Source organism: Podarcis pityusensis, assembly GCF_964106645.2.
Source record: "Podarcis pityusensis genome assembly, chromosome: 6".
NCBI classification, from domain to species: domain Eukaryota; kingdom Metazoa; phylum Chordata; class Lepidosauria; order Squamata; family Lacertidae; genus Podarcis; species Podarcis pityusensis.
Window position 1 is genome coordinate 24,817,439 of NC_138030.1, and position 15,153 is coordinate 24,832,591.

The 15,153-nt window shown below is 41.6% G+C and overlaps 1 protein-coding gene across 6 annotated transcripts in view; it reads right to left on the bottom strand.

Annotated features, from left to right (window-relative positions):
- PPP1R16B (protein phosphatase 1 regulatory subunit 16B) overlaps positions 1 to 15,153 on the bottom strand; it is a 122,404-nt gene that overhangs the window by 6,725 nt on the left and 100,526 nt on the right. For 5 of the 6 annotated variants that reach the window (XM_081009248.1, XM_081009251.1, XM_081009249.1 and 2 more), the window contains 4 exons: positions 11,687 to 11,757; positions 7,231 to 7,376; positions 4,265 to 4,368; positions 2,146 to 2,270 (listed from right to left, as the gene is read on the bottom strand). In XM_081009248.1, the coding sequence (XP_080865374.1) occupies positions 2,146 to 2,270; positions 4,265 to 4,368; positions 7,231 to 7,376; positions 11,687 to 11,757 (446 nt within the window). Of the gene's footprint in view, positions 1 to 2,145; positions 2,271 to 4,264; positions 4,369 to 7,230; positions 7,377 to 9,781; positions 10,256 to 11,686; positions 11,758 to 15,153 lie in introns of those variants that run through there. The other variant, XM_081009253.1, reaches the window with a different exon arrangement.

Below are 15,153 nucleotides of genomic sequence, written 5' to 3' on the forward strand. Positions count from 1 at the left end.
ACTCCACAAAACCAATAGGGGGCTCCAAGTGAATGGAGCATTGCTATGCTAGAGAAGCTCCTTGCATTCCTTGCCAGAGCTTGATGTGCAAAACAGAATTTCGTTATCAATTTTGCTACTGAAACAACTTGTCTTAGGGCCAAAGTAGATGTAACTGGATCTCCCAACACATTTCCCCTCTGTTGGAACAGCTGTGTAGCAGTAACATCCCGCCCCCTGCAAACCACCATCATTTGGATCAGGGCCAAGTACTAAAACTGTAGAGTTGCAGAACTGCAGAGTTGGAAGGCACCACGAGGGTCATCTAGTCCAACCCCCTGAAACGCAGGAATCTTCTGCCCAACGTGAGACTTGAACCCACAGCCCTGAGATTAAGAGTCTCCTGCTCTACAAACTAAGCTATGTTGCCATACTGTTTTCCTGAATTAAAATGCCTCGCTGAAGTGGATATTAATATTATTAAACAAACAAACAAACAAAAAAACAGATCTTCACTCTTAAGATCCTGGTGAAGGTTGCTGCAATTTTAAATACAATATAAAAAATGGTTTAAAACAAATTATGATCAGGGTGGGTCCAAAAATATGCATCTCAAGTGTCAAAGGCCAGGGTAAAGAAATGCATCTTCAGCATATAATGGAAATATGCAGTGAAGGTGCTAGGCACACCTCTGCAGGGAAGGAGGGATAGCAATACTAGCAATTGTCCCATGGAATGCTAAAATTAATAAAGTGCAGCAACCTGTGCATTTGATGGGAACCGGCAGTTGTAAACACCAATTTCGTTTAGGACACCTGACCTGCCACATTTCAGCAGCCGGTGGTGGCAGTTCTTAACATATAAACCTACTCTTAAACATCACAGTATTTATTCCACATTAAAAATGAACGTGGTTTCATTCTCCTAAGCACTGATGAGTGTGAGAATCAATTTAAAGCTCACTTGCAGAATTAACTCACACTGAACACTATGTAGCCACCTGTTTTGTTACCCAAGACCACAGCAAAAAGGGATGAGATCCACACACACCCAACGCACTCTCAAACTGTTCCTATCTGGAAGAGTTCATGCGATGTTGTGTTAATCCCTGACCCCTAACTACAGTAACAAAACCAGGTGTAGTTAGCGATCAGAATCTCCCATTTTGTGCCAGTGATGAAATGATGCTTTTTTCAGCCAGAAGGATGTCCTTGGAGCAATTCCTACGGCGGAATGCACATACAAGTGCTGTATATTTAGTCACCACTTCTCAGGTGAACCCTCAGAGAGGTTTAGTGACGCTGTCGTGAGATAAACTCCTCATTGCACACCAAGCTGAGCTGCTTAGAGGAAGGCTGTAAAAAGGTGGCGGGTGGGGGTGGGGGATAAATATTTCAGCAGGAGCCCAGATGTCTGACTGTGGGTCAACCCAGAGTGTGGGGAGTATTCCTGGGGGGGGGGGGGCAAGGGTGTGTTGTCAATGCCTGCTCATACTAGGGCCAAAGTACAGAAGGTTTGTTTAAAATAAAAAAACAGCTAAGAAGAGTTACAGATTTGGGAGGGAGGGAGAGTTAGCTGTTCCCTCCTTGCAAAATTCCCCTGATCTAAATCCCCTCCTGCAAAGCTGCTATTTGCCCCACTGTGGAAAATACAACCCTTCCTCTATTGCCGCAGGGCCAATCAAAACGGAAACCCTTGCAGTAATTTTAAAAACTAAAAATAGAAGCTTCGGGACATCAGAACATGGAGCTCTCATGTCTTGTATTTTAACACACACCCAGGCTTACCTACCTCACATGGTTGTTGTGAGGGGGGAAAGGGGGGGGAGAGAACTATTGAAAACCTTGAGTTCCTTGGAGAAAAGGCGAAACACAAAAATAACTAAAATAAGAGCAACATAACTCTCTTATCCTGGTTTCATAATGCTGGCCATCAACCGTAATAATAAAGCTTTGATTGGGCTAATATAAAAATAATATACCACTGGAACTGAAATTCCTTTCAGCCCTCTTAAAAAGTAATTGTCTACCCTGAACATCCGTCATTTCAAGAAGATCCACAGCAAAAAAGCAATAAAGGAAATGTCGAAGATTTACAAGTCCAATTACATCCAAAGGCAGGCAGGCAGCCAGCTTCTTATAATAATTCAGTGAGAATATGGCTCACCAGCGTAGCACCTTGTGCATCGGTCCTGTTCAGATCTTGCCCTGTTGCTATCATCTCTGTAATATCATCAACCATTGCCTGTTCTGGCGCAGCTCGCGTCTCATTGATTTTCTCCTGTGTGATTCCTACAGTGAGCAAAAGGAGAGGAGTAGGAACAGCATGAGGTTCTATCCGACTTAAGGGAAAAATAGTTTGGTTAGCTTAAAGGCTAACATACATGTTACAGGCAAATGTGTATAGGAGAGTGGCTTTTACAATACAGTGGTGCCCCGCAAGACGAATGCCTCGCAAGACGAAAAACTCGCTAGACGAAAGAGTTTTCCGTTTTTTGAGTCGTTCCGCAAGACGAATTTCCCTATGGGCTTGCTTCGCAAGACGAAACGTCTTGCGAGTTCTTGCGAGTTTGTTTCCTTTTTCTTAAAGCCGCTAAGCCGTTAATAGCCGCTAAGCCGCTAATAGCCATGCTTCGCAAGACGAAAAAACCGCAAGACGAAGAGACTCGCGGAACGGATTAATTTCGTCTTGCGAGGCACCACTGTAAATCTGTTCCAGGAGGCATGCTTCAACTTATGAACACCTTTTTTTTTTTAAATTTCAGGGGGAAAGCCAGATGAGAGAGGGAGGCATTTGGAGCAAAGAAACATCTGGATGACAAAAGTTTTATAATAATAAAATAATAATAAAATAATAATAATAATTTATTATTTATACCCCGCCCATCTGGCTGGGTTTAAGCATACCTCCCTGCTGCTTTTGTGTTTCAAACAGAGCAGTTTTTGTTTTTATTTTTTTTAAAAACCCAGCAGCATCAGAATTAATAATGCCTTTATTTGCACATAACATGTAGCTAGCCCCTTAGACTACACACATAGAAAAAAATCAACAAATAGTAATCAAAATGGTTACGGGGATGGATATACATAAATAAATCTGCTAGACTGCAGTCATTGACTTCAGCAGCTCTGGTGTACATGTGGGGAATAATAATAATAAAAATAATAATAAATTTTATTTATATCCCGCCCTCCCTAGCCAAAGCCAGGCTCAGGGCGGCTAACAACAATCAAATAATCAAACAATCAAATAATCCAACATTCTAAAACATTTCATTATAAAAATTAATTAAAATCAAATTAATGGCAACCGTTAAGCAAAGTTCTGTGCAGGTTGCCAGAGAAGGGAGTCAGGCTGGGCCCTGACCAAAGGCCTGGTGGAACAACTCTGTCTTGCAGGCCTTGCGGAAAGATGTCAGGTCCCGCAGGGCCCTAGTCCCTTGTGACAGAGCGTTCCACCAGATTGGAGCCGCAGCCGAGAAAGCCCTGGCTCTAGTTGAGGCCAGCCTAACCTCTCTGAGGCCTGGGACCTTCAGGATGTTTTTATTTGCAGACCGTAGGTTCCTCTGTGGGGCATACCAGGAGAGGCGGTCCCGTAGGTACGAGGGGAACATCAGGGCACACACATAGCTCTGCATGGGGAGAGACTACTGCTTTGTTTACTTCCAGGAAGTGGTTTTCTTTTGCCCAGGACTGGGCACAAAACTGCCAGAAGAAATTAAAGTTTGGTGCAGCAGTTGTGCAGCTGAACAGAGCTACTTTAAACCTAAATATTTTCATGGATGCGAAAAGATAACTTAATGTGCTAGATCAGGGATAGGGTAACAGGTAGACTACAGCTTCCATTATTTCTAGCCTTTGTCTAATCCTCTTTTAAATTCCTCTAAATTGGTGACTATCAATAGTTTGACTCATGAGAACATGGCCTGGGTGCTCACAAATAATACATACCCCTCCCCAACCCTCCACAGTGTCACACCATGCCATGAAGGTTTGGGTTTTATATTGGCCTTAGAAAGCTGCATGCTTCTGCTGCTCATGTGATGCAACACACATCCACCCCTAATACATTTTCTAATAGCAGCATGGCTGTTCCTTTACAGGGATGAGGGAACCTGTAGCTCTGCAGATGTAGCTGGACTACAGCTCTCATCATTCTTGCTATGAGCCATGCTAGGATGGGATGCTTGAGTCACCTGCACTGGACATTCAACCTCCACAGGAAGATGTCAAATAGCAACACAAGCCCACACCTGAAGCTCCAGTTTCTCATAACAGGGCCTTACCCTGGTATGCCATGCAGGTCTCAATGACGTCTAGAGTTGGTTCGTCTTCACACAGGTCATATGGCATGTTCCCATCTGCATTCACCGCTAGCAGGTCTGCTCCACTGCAAGGAGAAAGCCAGGCATGAGAGATATCAGCACACTTGGATTCAAGGATCTCAAGGGTAACGCACAGCACGTGACAGCAAATCGTGTTCCATCAAGCTTTTGAGAACTGACTGCTTTTAATGAAAGGGATGGTGCTTTGCTGTTTTTATTGCAATTATCTGTTTGCTTTATAGGCTTAACTCTATCAATTTTAATTGCTTTTTAATCATTGGTTTTTCTTTAAGATTTTAGCTGTTCTTTTTATTTGTAAGCTGTCTTGATTCCATGTCAGGGGAAAAGGTGGGGTATAAATAAATTGACAACAACGACTCAGACATGGTGCCCAAAACTTAACAGTGCATTGCTGGAGACATATAGGACTGTGGTGGGTTTCAGAGGTGTTTTTCCCCCAGAGCCAAATGAAGCAAAGCAGGTGGGAGTTGAGACCTTACTTTAGTCATGGGGAACTGTATCCCCATGACTACTTTTTCCATCTGCCGCCAGGATTGCCCCCTAGGTGATAAGGAAAGGCAACTGCTAAGAAAGACTTTCAGTGAATTCATTGGATTCTAAGATGGAATGAAAATACCTTCCATTATAAACTTCCAAAGAAAACAACAGTTCCTTCCCACTTAATACAGCAAGACACCCTGAGAGAATCTGAATCGGAGCCTCCAGCTGTCACTGTTTGGTCACAGTACTCTAATCTCTTGTCTCTCAGAAAACCAAGTGGATTAGGCTCTGTAGTTAAAGGGCGGGGAGCCTGTGACCTTCCAGTTGTTGTTGGATTATAACACCCTGACCATTGGCCATGTTAGCTGAGGCTGATAGGAGTTGGGAGTCGCAACACCATTGTGAGGGCCACTCTGCACTGCTGCCGTAGATCAAGAACACCCTCTAGTCCATAGTTCTAGCCTGAATACAATCAGTTGATCACACAGCATAAATCCAGGCCAGTAGGGATACACCAGACCGTATAAAGCCCTTACTTCCAGATTAGCTTTTCAGTCCAAATAGCATATGTCATTAAGGAGTCACACAGACTGTGCTTTCTCTGGAATTTTATCACCACCCTACCTAAATCTATAATGCAGTTACTACATCAGCTGCCTCTAACCTTGTGGATCTTTGCTTTCTTGCAAGAGAACCAGCCCCCACCACCCTCACCCCAAACGGTGAGAGCTTGTCTCCCTCTCATCCCAAGATGTAAGAGCTTGTCTCTCTCAATGCATTTTCACTGTCCCATTCCCACATTTCTATCAATCATGCATTTCGTTTTGCACAGGGCACCAAAACCGACAGGCCCACCATTCTGCTTCAGCAAGTCAATTCCCGTACCTGTAACAAAATCCTAGGGGTGTCCCAATATATTCTGAACCACATGTGGCCTCAAAGTGAAAATAATATCCTAATACAGATTAAGCTTGATCTGCCTTGACATTTATATCCCTTTGAAGTGGAGACCAGGCAGTCGCTTCCATTGATATTCATGCTCATTTTTCCTCCCCATGAGAACAGAGGAAATTACAATGTAAAACACACTTGCAGGTTCTTTTTATAGAGTCCGTCTAAATCAGCAAACAAAGCACAGGATCTGACATCCTTTGTACGGCTGCTACTGCTACAGGTCTCTCTGGGTTCCATGTTGTGGCACTGAAGCCTTTTGATTCTGTATTTAAACAGACCCTTTGATCTGATAGACTTCTTACTGAATACTACTTTGATTGCAACAACCACATGCTGTGTTGTGTTCTGGAAGAAAAAATCCCAGTCCGTTGCTTCTTCTGGTACAGAGAATCAACTGGCACGGTGCAAAAACAACAGCATTCTTATTACTGAGGTGCAGGAAAAGCGGAATTTATTTATCCTACCATACTTGTATCCCTTTCTTCCTCCAGGGAGCTCAGGGTACCCCCAATTTTTTATTCATAATAGCCATATAAGGTAGGCTCAGAAACTGGCAGTTATGAAGTAGCACATTAAACATGCAAGATGGCTGACATCAGACTCATGTGGTTTACTTTTCCTTCTTCCTTTTTTTTTTAAAAAAAATTAGAACTTCCATGGAGCATCAACACATTATACATTTACAAAGCAGAAGTGCAGATCCAATTTGTTTCCAGATCCAATTCAAGGTAAAAAGAGCCTGAACTCTTTGAGATCAGGATGTCTTAAGGACCATCTCTTCTCACATGAACTTGCCCATGTACTGGGGCACTGAGAGAGACTTTGTCCTGTGTCCCTCTGCCCTATGAGGCACAAAGGGTTGAGATGCAGAACAGGGCCTTCTCATCAGTAGCACCCTGACTGAATAAACTCTTCTGTGAACCACATTCTGGCAACTCTTAAAGTATACCACTCTAGCTTATATCAAGTGGTAACATGAAATGAAGTGTGGCATAAATCCAAACCTTCACTTCTGCCAAGTCTAATCAGAATAAGTCATGAAGAACTCTAGGACTGCTTACCTATGGGGGAATACCAGGACTGTTGTTCTGGAATGCAAAAATAATGGATGCTGTGTGGCTGGCTGCCCAAAATATTCATCCATCATGTCCTGTTCCTGCTACTTGCTGTGGTTTCTGGCTGGCCCAGAGTAGGCTAGTGAACTGGATCAGACGAGTCTGATTCTGATGTCCTTCACCCCCATGGACCACCTTTGGCAGTTTGAGGTCCGCCTGCCTGTCAATCACCTGACATCAGAATGTCAGGTGACACATTGTTTGAAATCAAATAAGTGTTGCTGATCAGCTAAGACCAATAGCAGAGGGGATGGACTGGAAACACATGACTAAGCAACAAGGACCCCAACTTGTATCAAAGGAATTCAAAACGGGTCCGGCCCAGCATAAGACAGAAAAGTAACACAGGTCACCTACTGCTGAATCAGGATCTTCACCAGGTTGATGTGTCCACATGTTGCTGCCGCATGCAGAGGAGTCCACAGCTCATTGTCCTTTGCGTTGACATTGGCACCATGGTTCAGAAGAAGCTTAACAACCTCTTCATAGTTGTCTATGCAGCACTGTTGAGAATTAAAAGACAGCAGAGGTTTTGTTTCATTTAACAAAATCAATAACCCACTCAAACAACATAATAATCTCAGACAAGTTTACATTAAATGGTAAAAAAAAAAAAATCGTTAAAAAGAGGGGGGGGGGGACCACCCACAGATTTTAAAACAGCTAACATAGTAAAATTATCAAAATATAAAAACCAAATAGACATAGTAAAATTACATGTCTGGGTAAGATTGCCTTTAAAAAATGGTTTTAGCAGGCCTTGAAAACCTGTCTAATATTAACTGGCAGGGAATGCTAAGAACAGGGGCTGCCACACTGAAGGAATGATTTCTTGCAATTGCAGAACAAACACTGTAAGCTAATTCAAATTCAAATTTATTAATAAGGCAACCAAATACAGGTTTCAGCCAAACAGAAACATATGGACATAAATTATACATAAAAACCATACAGAAAGAAACTTGACCTGTACAATAAATAAAACATACATAAAAACAGAATCTTGGCACTCAAGGAAGGCCACATGGCTTTGTCTAAGTTGGGCTGTGCTAAACACTGCAGACCTGTCTGAACCGGACAACAGATATTTAGCCTCATCCATATTCCGGAGGGTAGCAACTACTGCTAAAGATTTCTCTAAATACTTATGCCTAGGTGTTTCATACAGCTTACAGTGCAGAATATAGAGGCTGGTGTTTTCCACCCAGGGGCTACCACATACACAAAACCACTCATCTCTGGGTATTTTCTTGAATCTGCCTTCCAGAAAATTAGACTTCATAGCTGTAAATGAAAATTCAGGGCTATGAAGGTAGATTTAGCTCTGATAAGTATTTCGCTTCCCCATGGTGCAGTTTTAAGGAAAAAGCAGCGCCATCCATGTCCTGTTCTGCAAACAGATCTTGGAGCTGCAGATGTTATGGAGAGCTTGCAGAAGTGCCAGTTCCAGCAGACTGATGCACTTAACTGGGTACATATGGGGGTGAGATGATCCTTTAAATAAACAGGTTCCAAGCTATTGAGGGCTTTATATCTTAATTGTGACACCTTGAATTCGGCCTGGCTTGTTCCTGATACTTCGGGATGGGAGTGGGGGGAGAAATTTGATTCAATTCACATTTAAAGGCAAACTTAATTTGCAGTATGTGGGCAGCTATCCATCACACTTCTCAAAATTGTGCAGTTCTCCAGTCAAGAGATGTACACAAAAATGCATATGCATATAAATGCATATATTGGTGAAAATAATATTTAAAAATGCATTATGTTAGGGGAAATCAATTTGCAAAAATGTGTAGTTTAGGCAAAACAGCATACAAAGATCCATACGTTAGGAGGAATTTGCACTAAAATGCTGGTGAATTTTCACAAACCAGGATATCTAAAATACTGCTTCATTCCCTACCCAACTGATCACTATGTCGACAGGAGGCGCAACCTGCAAATACAATCCCACCAGGAAGTCCGTTGCACATAATGTTGGAATCGGGCCTTTAGTGTGGTGCCATTATGAAACAAACACCACCCTAGGAAATTCTAAATGTCAAATACCAGCAAGAAAAGGATATCTGGAGTTCAGTTGTCTAGAAATTTGCCTTCCATCTGCAGTAGTGATATGACATTGTTACATGTTCACATTATCTATTAATGTTTGCATTTATCACCAAAAATGGTATAAACTAACCCTTGTATGTCCTCATTTCTGCTCATGACTAGAGGAACAAATAGTTTTTAAGCCATGTGATGACTGAACAATGAGCCTTGTCAATATACGATACTGGAGTCAATAATTTTAGTGAGCTTGCTTTCTGCAAAAGATCCCTGTCTGAAGCTTTCCCACCTGACTAGAAAGTCACTTTTACAGACCAAAAATGTTTTCCTTTGTCATAGGGACAACAAAAAGGAAACATCATCATATTTATTTATTTAACTTAACTTATGAATCACTTCCTATGAGACACCTCAATGTGATTTACAATACAACAATGTATCTAAAACAGTTACATATATTAAAAAACAGTTTGCAATTACATATATAAAAACAATTTTTGAAATAGAGCAACAGTTTAAAACAACAACGGCACTTACATAAAATCAGTTAAACAAACAAACAAACAAACAAACCAGAACAGATACCAACTGCCATTAAGATTTTAGAAGCTTTGCTGAAATATATATTAAAATATATATCTTTATATTTAGCTTGTTTCAGGAGCTAGTTTGCATGTCAAAGTAAACAACTACCCAATGCCAGAAAAATAATGCTCATTTGCAGAAGAATCTGGGCTTCAGCCATGGGGCATCAATAGCTGCATTTACAAAACCTACTAAGAAAGAACGAAATTTGGATGCAGTTATCCGCCTCCAGAATCAGCTTAACAACCCTCCCTCTGTTGTTACTACCCACCTCCTTAGTGCCTAGAAAATAGGCATCCAGATGGTCTCCGGAAAACCCAGCAGCCATCTGATTTCAGAAAGTTGAGGAAATAAGGATACGACAGTGAGTCCAGTCTCATTTCCCCCACATCAAAAGCCCATTCAAACACATTATCAACCTGAATGATCTGCCTTATAATGATCTACCCTAGAATGATCTGCCAATTATCCTGCATGATCCTTTTCTCATCACTTTTGGGTTGTTTTGAAGATCAGAAACATGCATGTAGCACATCCAGTTTGAGGACTCTTCTGCTTATGCTGTCATCCTTTAACCTACACAGTTGGTTCGAAACACATAAAGCCGTCTTCTACTAGGTTAGCCCATAAGTCCAATATTGGCAGGGGCTTTCTGAACCAGCTGTGATCCACATCCTTGTATTAGTTTATTAAAAACAGATGTGAGGATGCTTGTGTGGATCTGGATCTTGGGGAGTGAGGTTTAAACATTCTCCCGTGCTATTTACCCAACATAAAATTATTAGCCAGAGTGGAGTGTGTGCACGCTCTCTCTCTCTCTCTCTCTCTCTCCACACACACACACATTTCAATAGTTTTACAGTCATCTTAACATTTCAAAACTTCCTCCTCTTTCTACAGTTCCTGAAATTGATCTTTTTTATCATTTCCTGCATAATCTAAATAAACTTAACTTATTCTTTTATTTATCTACTTTAATTATATACTCTGATGAAGCTGCAGGTTATTACAATAACCCTGCCAATGTCCTTATCTGTTTACAATTTGTTTGTAAATATTCAATAAACCATTTCCATTCTTTTATATATATAAAAAGTTTGTTATCTTGATTTTTTGTTTTTCTGGTAAGTTTCACCATTTCTGCATAGTCCGTAAGTTTTTGTATCCATTCTTCTTTCGTCAGGACTTCTTTCCGTTTTGGGGCAAATAACATTCTTGCCGCTGTAGTCTCATATATGAATAAATTTCTGTACTGTTTAGGTAGTTCTACCCCTATAATTCCAAGAATGAAAGCTTCTGGTTCTTTTGGCAAATGTTATTTTAAACATCTTTTTCAATTAATTATATATCATTTCCCAGTAAGCTTTAACCTTACTACAAGACCACCACATATGATAGAAAGTTCCTTCTTTCGCTTTGCATTTCCAACACTTATTCGATTTTTATTTATATATTTTTGCCAATTTACTTGGTGTTAGATACCATCTATATAACACAACAGGGGAAATTCTTTGTAGGTGTGTGTGTGTGTGTGTGTGTGCCAATGGTGGTCAACCAATGGTGTACAGCCAGCTTTCCAAATGGTAACAAGGAAAACGTAAGTTAGTTTATTGGAATCCCAGTCAGGTAATACCTTTATTAGAACCCAACAAAATGTTACAAAAGACAGTCGTACCTTGGTTTTCAAACAGCTTAGTTCTTGAAGGTTTTGGCTCCCTAACGCTGCAAACCCGGAAGTGACTGTTCCGGTTTGCAAACTATTTTTGGAAGCCGAACATCCGACGGGGCTTCCTGCAGCCAATCAGAACATTTTGGAAGTCGAACGGACTTCCGGAATGGATTCTGTTTGACTTCCAATGTATGACTGTAGCGACAAACCCACAGCAGCGACAAACCCAAAGCAGCCAGGCTTTGTCTTTTCAAAAATGAGGAGCAGCTATTTTTTTCTTTGTCCCAGAATCCTAGGTGTGCTCCTTGTTTATTCTTTTCTACAGATCAACACAAACTACTGTACATTAACCTTTTATCTCCTTTGGCTTACTAAGTAACTGGGGACTTCCTGCAGTTCTAGTTCATTCCTCCCCTGCTACATTGACAGCATGGCAACAGCCTACATGAGCATTTTCTTTCATCTGACCCTGCCTGATATCACACTTCACCTTCCCTAAACACTTACCTGATGCAGTGCAGTTAATCCATCTTCATTGCACAGGTCTGGGCTGAAGTTGTTGTTCAATAAATAACAGACTGCAAGAGACAAAACAGAGAAGTTTGTCCTCAGTAAATATTATCGCTAATTTCACCTTCAGATGGAACAAACAACTGGCAACAAAGAATAAAGAGAGGATTTCAATAGCTAAAATGCCCAAGCCAATAAACGACTCTTGCATGGTAACAACAACAGCCTTGAGGCTGACAAATATCAGTTATTATGAGGCTGTTCTACAGAATCAGATTCTCCCATGCCTGTTGAAATTTCCTTTGTGGGTGGTGTTATTTTGACCACATAAGGATTGACACCTGGTGAATGAGTCCACTGTTAGTATGCAGGGTTACATTCTAAACAGAGGAGATAGAATTATGAACAGTATTACTTTTACTGCGGTGAAAGGGTTATATGTCTGAACACCTCCATACATAAAAACACACACACATACACACCAAGACCCAAATGCCTCCATGCATGAGTTAAATTATCCAATGGGGAGAAGCTATTAAACATGTATCCCCCATTAGCTAGTTCCTACATACACTAAACGTGTTGAGTAGGAGCATTCCAAAATACAACCCTTCTTGTCTTCAGGTCCAGAACTCTACCACCATGGAATACCAAAGTCATTCTGTGTAATCTGAAATTGGCTCCTATGTTTAACTGGAAATTGCAATGTGGCTAAGGCTGCAATCTTATGCATGCTTACATGGTTGTTGTTTTTAAATTGTATTTTAATCCAGCTTTTAGAAGAATCTCACTGAATACATTGGGACTTCTGCACAAGATTAGGCTACAAGAGCCATGAACTGATTCTCCATGGGTCTGGTTTTTGAATCACCAACAACATTTTGTCAATGAAAGCACTGCTTTTAGCATTTTGCTCACCCCTCTGTAATGTTCCTGAACTAATGAAAACACAAGCCAAGAAGATAATCAGTCTCATTTCCTCTCCCCTCCAAAGGCTTGGGGGAGCTGATGCTACTAAAGAACCAGTATTATGCTGACCAAGGATATATAAACCTTAAGGGGAAAGAAGACTACAAAATGAAGAGCTTTAAAAGGAACTAAATGGGCACTCCATTAAAAGGCTGTGCACACAGCCTATATGGTGTACCACATAAGCTATATCCAGTACATTACAGGAGGAAATGTGAGTGTTAAAAAACTACTTCTCTGTCGGCTATTCAAGTTACAAGCGAAGACCTAAAAGATGTGTCTAAATAAATTGAAATCACAGATGTCAAGGGCAATAGGTAAAGGTAAAGGTACCCCTGCCCGTACGGGCCAGTCTTGACAGACTCTAGGGTTGTGCGCTCATCTCACTCTAGAGGCCGGGAGCCAGCGCTGTCCGCAGACACTTCCGGGTCACGTGGCCAGCGTGACGAAGCTGCTCCAGCGAACCGGCACCAGAGAAGCACACGGAAACGCCGTTTACCTTCCCGCTATACAGCAGTACCTATTTATCTACTTGCACTTAAGGGTGCATTCGAACTGCTAGGTGGGCAGGAGCTGGGACCGAACGACGGGAGCTCACCCCGCCGCGGGGATTCAAACTGCCGACCATGCGATCGGCAAGTCCTAGGCGCTGAGGTTTTACCCACAGCGCCACCCGGGTCCCTTTATCACAGATGTCAAGGGCAATGGGTTGTCTCCATTGCTGGCTCTATTGCTGTCTCCATTGCTGGCTCTACATTAATGGCTTAATCCAGTGCTGGCTTGAAATTAATGAACCTATTTTAGTCATCTCAATTAACATCAGTGGATCTACTCTGAGTAGGAATAGCACTGGATGCTACCCTATATATGCATTCTGTCTCTAAGGTCCACTGATGTAAACAATTAGAGGGTGGTGGTGGACAATGTAAAGCCATTAGATAACTGATGTTTGTTACTGCTAGGCACAGCGAATGCTCAAAGGTGATCATACTTTGTTATTTTATGTAAAAAGAAAAACCCTGTCAACACATGGGTTGATTACCACAACGTGTTAGGCATCTGCGATACCAAAAGTGCATTATCTACCTTTATCATTTTCAAATGGACAAATGAACTGATCCATAACATGGCTTAAGGTAAACCATAACATAGTTTACCTTAGGAATGGTGGTCCAGTCTACACAATGCAGTGGTCCAGTCTACATAATGCAGTAATGTGAGATGGGAATGCCCTCTAAATATTCTCCCAGCTACACAGAGAGGATGGCATGACCAAGAATCCTGGACCTCACTGAACAGAACAGACAAGGGGCAACAGACGAGGACCCAGGAGACTGGGTCTTCCTCTACCTCCACATCAGCACATTAGTGTAATTTGCAGAACACAGGGCTGGCTCACACAGCACCCTTCTTGAACACACAGGCAGCCTAGTTCTCCCTCAGACGATCCTAATATAACAGAACTGTGAATGTGTGTTTACAAATTTGTAATTATGAATAGGATTCGGGACATAGATGGAGGAAAAATGCCTTCCAAGTTCCTGTAACTTGCTTAGCTGCACTCTCTCTCTCTCTCTCTCTCTCACTCAGTGTGCACATTTCAAAACATTTTTTTAAAATAAGAACAATGCACAAAAACTTGGTGCAGCTCTACTTAAAACATCTTAGGTGTATCCCTTAAAAAGGCAGTGTACTCTCAGAAGTTGTCCCCCCTTGAATACAGAGAAATACTAAATATATAACAAGATAGCCTTATACTTTTCTGGGTTTTTCCCTCTACCCCTTTCCCATCCTTCTCCTCCAAAAAAAAACACACCACGAAAATCAAAATGAGCTTAACCAGCATGTATGGCATACGCAGTCGAACTGCACCTCACAGTATATCCAGTTTAGATAACTTGTGCAACTCATCTAGCAAATCCAAATTTATGTTTATGCTTCTGTTGCTGGCTGGCTAACCACACCGCCCTGCCCTTCTAATACCAACTGACAGATAGATGTGTCACTCAACAGAGGCTCTGGTTTGCTCTTGTTTACTTTGGATGTGATTTCCATTAGGATGCTTAATTCAATCTGGCTCATTTAAAAGCCATTGTGTACTAATGACACGGGGATCTGTATAATCATGTTGACCCTGCTTTCAGTGATATGATCCTGTTACTGTGCGGAGATTAATCTTGTCAGTTCTCCCCTCCCCACTTATATTTGAGAACAAATGTCAAAATAAACGAAACTTGCCAGTTCTATTCTTTTCTCCGTTGACGATGATATTTTAGGAGAAGTACCATGTATGTGTAAGTCATAAAAAGAGCCCATGGAACAATGCTAACAATGGCATTCCTGTTTTATCTGTAAAACCTATGAATGAAGTCAGCAGACCTCTCCAGTTTTATGTCCAACATATGTTTTCAGAGGTTTCCTGTCCAATGCAGGATCCCACAGGGAAGGGAGCAAGGCAGGTCAGTGGCTGCAGGACCATTGACAGCTCTGAGTAC